Source organism: Cupressus sempervirens, chromosome 3 (assembly GCF_028749045.1).
Source record: "Cupressus sempervirens isolate cs-2001-9-10 chromosome 3, ASM2874904v1, whole genome shotgun sequence".
NCBI lineage: Eukaryota > Viridiplantae > Streptophyta > Pinopsida > Cupressales > Cupressaceae > Cupressus > Cupressus sempervirens.
This window is the reverse complement of record NC_143120.1, coordinates 452,580,520-452,590,810: the sequence shown is the minus strand read 5'-3', so window position 1 is coordinate 452,590,810 and position 10,291 is coordinate 452,580,520. Positions and strand designations below refer to the sequence as shown.

The following is a 10,291-nucleotide window of genomic DNA, read 5'->3' as shown; positions in this document are numbered from 1 at the left end:
GATAGAGAATGGAGTCTACATGTGTATAAGAAAGATATAAAATAATATTTAATAAGATAATTTCTATCTTTCTAATGTAAATTATTATGTAAAACAAAGTTAGAAATAGTGGAATATCTTTAGGGTGTTATCTTTTAAAACTATTTTTGTATTATAAGTTTTTATTTATTTATTCAAAGTATAATCTATCAATTTTAAAATAAATATTAAAAAAATTAATGTTAATAAGATAATTTATATCTTTGAAACGAAAATTACTATGTAAATAGTAAAATAAAGATTTAAAAAAATTGTTAAATATAAAATTAAAAAATTAGCTCTAAAAAAGATAGAGAAAGAGAAAGAAATACGTAAGCTTATGTTTATCCTTATATGAATATGGTTCAAATATGCTTAGGTTAGTGAGGTTAAGGTTAAGTTAGGGTTTGAAAAGAGGATGCTACTTAAGGTTGGGGCTAGTGCTCAATTTTTTTTGTATATATGGACAAAGCTTTGTCATTCTTTATGCAAAGTTAAATAGAAAAGTTAAAGATTTCAATTTCTCATTCTCTTCACAAAAATGGATTCCTACCCAAATTAGATTTTGTCATATTTCTCTCATATATATTTTATTTTATTTTATAAGTCATATTATAAATTTAGTAAATGATTTCTTATAATATTTCAAAAATGCAACTCATTAGATTTCAAATTTGACTATTTTTAAATACATTTATCTATATTAAAATTATCAAGCAACATCTTATGGGAAACTCTATAAATATTTTATATCTTATAAGGTTAGAGTAAATTTATAACATTATTTTATTAATTTGTTTGTTTGATTTTCTATTTCTTAAATAAAATAGTTTATGTTTGACTTATATATAGGATTTGAAGTAGCGTAAAATTTTAAGATTATATTGTAGTTATCTTTAATACTTTTGTTAAATGCTAAGACATTTTCCAAATAAAAAGGAGGAACAATGGTCATAATAGATTAGTTGTTCAATTGTTGGAGGAAGAGGAGGAATGCAAAGAAGAAGAGCAAGAAGAAGAAGAGGAGGATGAAGGAGACAGAGAAGAGGGAGAGAAAGAAGAAGAAGTGGGCAATGAAGAAAAATAAGGACACAAAGTCAAAGTAGAATGCAAAGAAAAAGAAGGATAGTAAAGGAGAAGAAGGAGAATGAAGGAATGTGAAAAAAGGCAAGGAAGAGGAGAAGGGAAAGAATAAAGAGGAGAAGAAGAAGTTGAAGAAAGAGGGGACAAAGAAGAAACAAGAGAAGTAGGAGGAGGAATGGAACGAAAAGGTGGATAAGGAAAGCAAGAAAGAAGAAAGGGAAGGAGGAGGAGTTATATGATAAAACAGGTGTAATTATCTTGACCAAAATAGTATAATTAGAAATATTATACGAAATGTTTTATTAGAATTATAAAAAGTAATTAAACAAGAAAATTATATAAAACAATCAAGAACATCATCAAAGTATACAAGACTGTCGGCTTAACCTTTGCACCCTTCACAAGTGGAAGCACTAGTTTTAAATTTTGTATATAAACTTTCAAACACACTTCTTTTCACTGATTTTTAAGGTAACATAAAATATCAAAACAAGGGAAAATGGTTTATTTCCAATTTAAGAGGGTCCGAAAACAGCTAGCTAAACCTTTTGAAAACATGAATGCTTTTGAACATTGCATATTTGTGAATGACATTTGGAGTATTATAGTTACATTATTCGCTATCATGGAGTAGATGATTACAATGTCTAAATACATACAAACTGGAAGAATAAGTACACTTTACATAATAGTCAATAAAACTTTAAAAAGTCAATATGAATATTATGCGCTTGCATTGCGTTCACTTTGATATTTTTTCTTGAGTTGCACTATGATAATGGTCATGTTATCACAACCCTCACCAAAAGTTGTTGATGGTGCAAGACATTTAGAAAGCAGCTTCTCACAAACTGTTGAAAGCTTAGCCTCCTGCATCATTATGCTACAAGTTAGAAAATGAACATTTTCATTTGGTGAGCCATTAAGATCATAACCTTTTTTGGTAATTGAAAGAAATTATCCATGCAGTGATTATAATTCATCAGTTGGTTACAAAGGTATATACATACATTGTTAAGGTTTTCACGTACAAAGTCAACGACCTGTTGGCTTGTCATGACGTCCCTGGTCAAAGAAATCACATATGTTAGCATTCCACGTTCACAGGCTATAAGCTCTCTTTTCACTACCACGGCGAATTTTCTAGAGAACAAATGAAATACTAATATGAGAATTATATAAACAAGCAAAGCATGCTGTAACTTGAAATTTGATAATTGCACAAAATGAAGGTTGCTAAACTACTAAAATCTTATGCTTTTCCTTTACTACATGCCCGTTTATATGACTATCTCATGTTGCCATGGGGGAATAAGTGAAAATCAGTTTGCATTTAAAAAGGAGAATATCACGACTGTAATATATACAACACAGCTATTATGAATGACCATAAAGCATAAAAATTGTAACAGCAAATTATAATACCATATACCGAAAAAAGAACCAAGAAGGCACTGCATGCTAAGAAACCCAAAACTTTCTTGCCCAGCGATCCTATAGATACCAGTGGAATGACAAAGCATGGGAGAGCCTTCAGGAAGGGGAAAAAATTATGGATAAATAGTTATATTCTTTCGCATTTACCTATTCTCATATCGCAATATCTTGGAAAGTTACCAGGAATTTAATCATTCTAAATTATCTGAAACCTCACTATGGTAATCTTCCTTTCGATAAGAATATTGATCTATTTTACCCATGGCTATCTAAATCAGCAATTGAATAGAAATATGTCAAACTACAAATGATATAAAATTGGATGATTGTTACTAGTACCACTTTGAGGAATAGTATCAATTTATTTTTCAATATCATAGATGTTAAATGATTGGTCTCAATTCAGCAAATTTGTGATTCAGGCTCCTTGCTCCATGCTTGGATGTGAAGGACAACATGATTTGAAAAACCTAGATTAGTTGCAAATGTGAGTAAAAGAAAGTCACATCCAGCAAAGCTGTAAACTTCTCAATTTTGGTCCTAACCAATCATATGACTATTCATGTTCTCTTTCAGAGCTAATGGGATTAATTGACCCATTGATTTTTCTTTTCTTTTTCCCTCATTGGAGATTAAAAGAAACTTCAAACAAATTTAATTGGGCCCCACTTTAACTTGAAATGGGTAACTCAAAAAGTTATTGCAGGGCCCATTTAATAATTAACAAGGGTTTTTTTAACTCAATATGTAAATCAAAGTGTGTTTTTACATAATTGATGTATCTTAGAAGTACTTTTAATTTTTAAATACTTGGAGGGAAAAGTAAATTCAAACAAAGGGTCTAAAAGGCAATTACTAAAAGAAAGCATTGAAGCAAATTATCCATATTTGTCATTTCATTATTCTTTCCTAATTTGGTGGATAAAACCCTCTTGATATTTTTACTCAAATTTGAGGATGGAAACCCTCTCAACAATTAGAGGTGATTCTATCTAGGCATAATAATTGTGTTGATTTGATGGAGATATATTTAAGATTCAATCATCAAGATTGGATAGAGTATTTGTAAGTTGATCCATTTATACTCAAATTTGAGTAGTTGATTTCATCACCTTATTGTTGGCACACACCATTCCAGGGCTCTTCCCCTATCGGATTTGTTGCGTCGTTGTTTCAAACCTTCATTCTATCCTTGGTGCCACCATATAGCTTGAGGAGTGTTGATCTTCAATTATTTTAGGACACTTTTCTATGGTTCCTTTATTGCGCCTAGTGTTTTAGTGTGGCATCCTTTGTGGTCAAATATAGAAATGACATAAATTGTGTAATGTCCCCTTCTTTAAATACTCTAGTATTTTCCCTAAAATTATATTCAACAGACAAGTTACATTATGCAGTTAGAGATATGAGCTTACCCATAGAATGTAACACAAGATAGAGCATTGTTGAGATTCTACAATAATGTTAGGCAAAAACACAATACATAATAGCAATTATTAATACTAGGGTTAGACAACATATATTCACAATATAATTTATTATTTAGGTTCAATTAAAATGGCCCAGACAAGGGAACATAATAGGGCACCTGAAGTGATTCTCTACCCTAGGCTCAAGAGTGTATATACCATCTCCCTCAGCCTCATGTTGCCTTCCGTCATCCATCCTTCATGAGGTAGTGTACCTAGTGAGGACCCTTGTCTCTTCTTTCCCTACTCATGCCACCTTATTCACCATCTATGATTGAGATCTCATTGAATCTATTCCATTAATCCACCATTGTTGACTTTGGTGGGGGAGACACAAATAGGGTGTCTGGAGCATCCTCTTCTAAAGCCCAAGGGCAGGGTTCTCCTTGCACCACAATTTGTCACCACCATGAGTGGTATGCTTAGAAGAGGATCTCATAGCATTTCTCCTTCCTTGTACTCCATTTGAAACCTCATGGTTGGTTGTAACAAATTGACAAACAAATTGGAAATCCAATCATTCCACATAACTAACAATATCAATTTATTAGGGAATATTCATCAAATACATCATTGCACATATATTATAGCTCATATATCAAACAATACATAACACATACATATTTATGCATACCACAATTGAACAACAATAAATCATGATTTACTTATAGGGATCGATCTGCTCTTTCTAGGTGTTGCTGCTTGATTGATCTATACTTCTTGCTATCTTGTTAAACCTGTCTGATTTTCTGTTCTGATGTTGCCACCCTGCTTTAAGACTTCATATACTCCTTTCCTGTTTTTCCACTTCCTAAACCTCCCCCTTTAGCGGCTATTTATAACCTTCACGTCCCTTCACCAAAGGAGGCAACTCTATAAATACCATAATAGACTCAGCCCATCATTTATGTTTAAATTTATTTTGTATTTTACAAAGGGGGCACCAAAGTAGGGTAGTCAGCTCACACTTGCCAATAACTATTAATTTTCTTGGGCTTTATTCAGCCCTCTAATGTTATTATTTTCGTTCATTTGTTTTGGTAATTTTGTTAATTGCATCTACTTGATCAATTTTCTTAATTGAATTGCTGCTATCATATTATCTTTAATAACCTAAGTTTACCAACATATATTAAGATGTGGATTAGAAGCATTACACACGTTCTCAAATGTAAAATTCATATCGTTTTTGGTTCACTCTAGTTATTCTCATATTTTAGATCAACTAAAAATACAACCAAATACAGTCATACACATAAAAATATAAAGTATACACATGAATATATGTAGACACGGAGCATACACATGTACACACACATTATTAGATCCTTCATATTGACTAGAATGCTTTTATTGACTCGTCTTTACCTTGCAGAATCAAAGCTTTGATACCACTTATAATGACCCCTTCTGTAATTACCCTATTTTTTGCGCTAGAACTACGTACTCAATAAACAGGGAACATAATCTAGCACTGATATAACCTTACCCAAAGAATATAAAGCAACATAAAACCTTGTTGAGATCCTACTAACATGTTAGGCAAAAATACAATACATAATATCAATTATTACTACTTAAAAAGGGTTGAAGAATATATATTTACAATAAAATCTATTATTTTGGTTCAATCGTAATAGCCTAGATGCAGGAACATGATAGGGTGCCCAAAGCGACTTTCTACCCTAGGCCCATGAGCAGATATACCATCCCTCTTGGATCCATGTGGCCTTCCGCCATCCATCCTTCAAGAGGTGGTGTCCAAGTGAGGACACTTCTATCTATTCTCCCCACTTCTAGCACCTTGTTCACCATCTATGATTGAGATCCCATCGAATTCATTCCAATAACCCACCATTGTTGAGGTTGGTAGATAAGTCACAATAGGGTGCCTGGAGTGTCCTACCCTTCTAAAGCCCAAGGCAGGGCACAACTTGCAACCCTTTGGCCTCGTGGGACTATTTGTCACCACCATGAGGTGGTGTTCCTAGAAGGGGACCTTATAACAATCTCCCTCCTTGTACTGCTTCCCAAACCTCATGGTTGGTTGCAGAAAATTGAAAGATAGTTTGAAAATATAGTCATTCCACATAATTGCCAATATCAATTTATTAAGGACTATTTATATCCCATATATCAAACAATGCATAACACATACATTTATGCTAAGTTACCAAATTCTCTCTTGGACCTAGGAATTCCTAGTTCAATTCTCTAAAAAGTCTGGTCCTTGTCAAATTCGGTCAAAAGTCTACCACAAAGACCAAATTTCATTGGGAATTCTCTCAAAGGAACCTTGGCAGAATCCAGACAACTTTTGAAAGACTTCGGATTCCAGCATAGGAACGTGGATAAAATTTCAAAGAATTTGGTCAAAAAACACTTGTTTGTTTACTATTTCAAAAAGTAGTTATTTGCCAAAACAAACTCAGAATTAGACACAAGCACATGATTGAACTAAAATTACTTATCATATTTAATTTGAATTGAATGCTACTTGAGAAGAATTAGGATGTATAAAAGTGTCACACGTCTATTATGGAATGTATGTTGTGCATATAGGCTAACATGTATAAAAAGCTATGGATTGAACAAAATTTAAAGAGATCTTTACTGTGGTTAAATCTGGATCCAAAGCCTGCTTTCTTGGCTTCATTCTGTCTGATCCAAAGCTTCTATCTTTGAATCATTGAGTATGACAATTAATTTCTGAAGCTTATAATATGGCACAATCATAACATTGTCCTTAAATGGGCCTATAGCATTACCTTTTGTGATTCTAATTTGCAACAGCAGAATGGTGATTCGCTTGTTAGTTTTTGATGATATTTGATCATGATGGCTGATTATTAATGGTCACATTATTGTTTTCGGACTGAAACATTGATATGGTGGTCTATTTTGCTATGATGTTTTAAAATTAGCATAGTGGTGTATGAACTTATTTGCTGCATATATATATATATATATATATATATATATATATATATATATATATATATATATTTGAAACAAACTCAAAACAAATCCGAACCCAACCCAAAAAAATTGAACAAATTTTGAAACCAAGTCTCGAATCCGAATCCGTACTCAAATCCGAACCAGCAACTTAGCATTTATGCATACCACAATTGAACAAACAGTAATGGTACAGCCTACAATAAACAATAATTTATTGTATGTGCTGGCTTATCTAGGGGTCAATATGCTCCTTCTAGGTGCTGCTGCTTGATTGATCTATTATTATTGCTATCTAATTAATCCTTTATTTATGTATGACTTCTTGTTATGATGTTACCACTCTACTCTAAGTCTACATATATTCATTTCCTGTTTTTCCACTTTCTAACTTCCCACTGTAATATCTATTTATAACCTTCAAGTCCCTTCACCAAAAGAGGCAACTCTAGAAATATCATGATGGGCTCAGCCCATCATTTTGTTAAGGTCATGGATCTCTGCAAATGTTTACATTTCTATAAATGATTCTATTTGGGCAGATTGCTAGAAGAGCAGACTTATAGATTTCGGTGTGTCTTCTAATTTGCAACCTAGCCCTCCCTTATACCTAACTCAAGGGGCATGTTCATTGAATGGACATGTCCATTGACCTCTCTAGGTTGGCCTATTTAACAACATAATTGTTTCCTCAAGATTGGTGCCCATTCCACAAGTTACTAATGCTTAGTAACTAACCACATTAGTAAATAAGAAGGCTTATAAAAGCCACAAGGAAAACGTTGATCTGTCTAGAGGGGACGATATGTTCTAGTGACCAATACTTAAGGGAACTCATACATCCAGATCAGATTGATCTGAAAATCAGAACACTTGTCTTGTCAAAGTTACAAGGAATTAACACATTTAAGTTTTAATTTATTTTGTATTTTAGAAAGGGGATGCCAAATTAGCGTAGGGTTGTCCCACTCTCAGCAATAACTATATATTTCCCTGGGCTTAGTCAGCCCTCCATTATTATTATTATTTTCATTCCTTTATTTTGGTAATTGTTGTTAGTGTCACCTATTTAAATCTTGATCAATTTGCTTAATTGAATTGCTGCTATTTTATTATCTTTAATTAATCTTAGTTTGACTGAAAAAAGGCTGCAATCTGATTCTCTAATAATTTGATCTCTTACTTCAGCAGGAGCATGACAAATTGTCTGTCAAAATAGGAAAAAGGCACTAGGAGAAAAGATGACTATGCATGGTGGGCACTGCAAATAGACAATAAAAGAAAGTATGGAATTACCTCTCCCCATTCATGGCCTTCTGTTTGAGGTCCTTAGTATTGGCATGAGGGAAAGAGACAACTTAAGGATTCATCATATTTTTTGAGGGCCAGATTTACAATAGAAAGGAGGTGAATGCAAGGAAAATTAATGTGGACAAAATGTAGAGGCCTGGAGAAGGCATATTCAGGTTGGGTGAAATGCCTCAAAGAACTATGGTCTTGTGCATTGCCAAGGCTGCAGGATATCTACATAAAAAATTTGTTGGAAAAACTTTAGAACTTTTCAAGTAGATGCATTGGTGAGTTTAAAACAAAATTCCACATCCATTGTCAGCATCCTCCTTGCCACTTCTAAAGTGAGAGCATTGGAGTAGGTAATAGGCAAAGGAATAAAAGGGTAGATGAATTTAGTCAAGATGGACTAGCACAGCAAGAAAGAAGGCAATGCAAATTCAATAAGTCATTAGTAAAATAATTTAGGGAATTTATCCATGACTTCCCATCAAATAATCTGTCATACCGAAAAAATGCGGTAGCCTTAACCAAATAGTTAAAGTTAGTAGAAGAGTTTCTGGTGCAAGACGGAAATCTCACTCCTGCAAACATACAAAAGCAAATCCACTCCTTCAAATTACAAGAAGATTGCAAAAAAAAAAAAAAACATTTACACTCACAATTTTATTTATTCAAATCATAGTAACAAGAATCGCGACGATTCACGCGATTCGATTCAAGCCAAACAATTTTTTGTGAATCGGTGAATTGAATCAGTGATAAAGGGTTTATGAAATAAGTCACTCACTAAATTTCAAGGGTTTTTCAAATTTGCCGATTCACGACTGATTTGATTCCGATTCATGGCCGATTTGCAATTTGATTTGGCCTTGCCGATTCCGATTCTCGTTACTTTGATTCAAATATAAACACTTCCTACAATTTTTGGCCTTCAGATGGCCTCCTCAAATATGCTTACTCTCTAACTCTGCTCTGCAGATTATTGGCTGCAACATATGACCTCACTTGGCCTCACAATCATTGGGCAGTTTGATTTCACTACACAGCCATAGTATTTTCCTTGTTCACAGCCCACCCACCTACTTTCAGCCAATCCACCTACTCTCTTATATCACAGTTCTTTTCTTTTTCTTTTTCTTATTTCAATCTTTACACATTCTTCTACATATTGGGTTGATTTTACTCTTACTACTACAACAGTGCTTCCTTGTCTTTCCAACACTGTCAATATCTTTTCATTGCATTTGTGATTATTGATTTGGCATTTGTCAAAATCAACACGCGCACCTTGTGCTACCAGTTCACATTCTCCTTTAAGTCAACTTATTCAATTTGCCGACCCTTTAGATTATTGAAAGAAAGAAAAGAAAAACAAAATGTCAATATAACTATTCACCATCTTGGTTTTTGAATTGGAAAAATGCTCTCAACAATGGATTTCTATTCTAGTGAGGATGTTGGTAAAGGTTTGGCTTTGCAGTTGCCAAATGGATTTGGTTGAAGGTTCCTACAACCAGTCTTGGCACCATTTCTTTGAAGGAAGTCTGTTAAGCATTAAATGCATTTTGGGTATGCCTCCACACTGCGTTTATGAGATCCACTTTTGATTATTCTTTTACGGAGGTTCACACTTTTTTAGAACTTTCAATTTTTATGAAGGCTACTAGTACAGGTTGTGGAATTTGGTGTTACTTCTACCAGCCATTTCAACGACTCTTTTCTGCGCATATCCTTAAGAGAAGCCAATCATTGAGGATTTAACTTTCTTGTCACAACCATTTGGAAATGGGCTACAAGATCATCATCCAAATAGAGAGAGGCCAATCCTAACAACACTGAAAAGTTGAATACAAACTAAAATTGGTAAAACACAATGATAATGTTTTTTGGGTGATGTAGGATTTCCAATTGATCCGGGACTACTGCATCAGACATATTGGGTAGAGAAGTTTTGTGAGTATAACTTACAAAATGGATTTAGGTAGTTGAACTACCCTTTTAGGTTGCAAACAACCTGCAATGAACTTCATTGG

General features: G+C 33.4%; 1 protein-coding gene across 3 annotated transcripts in view; it reads right to left on the bottom strand.

The window, feature by feature from the left end:
- Nucleotides 1-1,641: 1,641 nt before the first annotated feature.
- LOC149567030 (putative protein phosphatase 2C 60) overlaps nucleotides 1,642-10,291 on the bottom strand; it is a 197,620-nt gene continuing 188,970 nt past the window's right edge. For all 3 annotated transcript variants that reach the window (XM_089820253.1, XM_089820254.1, XM_089820255.1), the window contains exons 10-11: nucleotides 2,112-2,166; nucleotides 1,642-1,971 (exon numbers count right to left, since the gene is read on the bottom strand). In XM_089820253.1, the coding sequence (XP_089676379.1) occupies nucleotides 1,825-1,971; nucleotides 2,112-2,166 (202 nt within the window). In that variant the 3' untranslated portion in view covers nucleotides 1,642-1,824. The remainder of the gene's footprint in view (nucleotides 1,972-2,111; nucleotides 2,167-10,291) is intronic.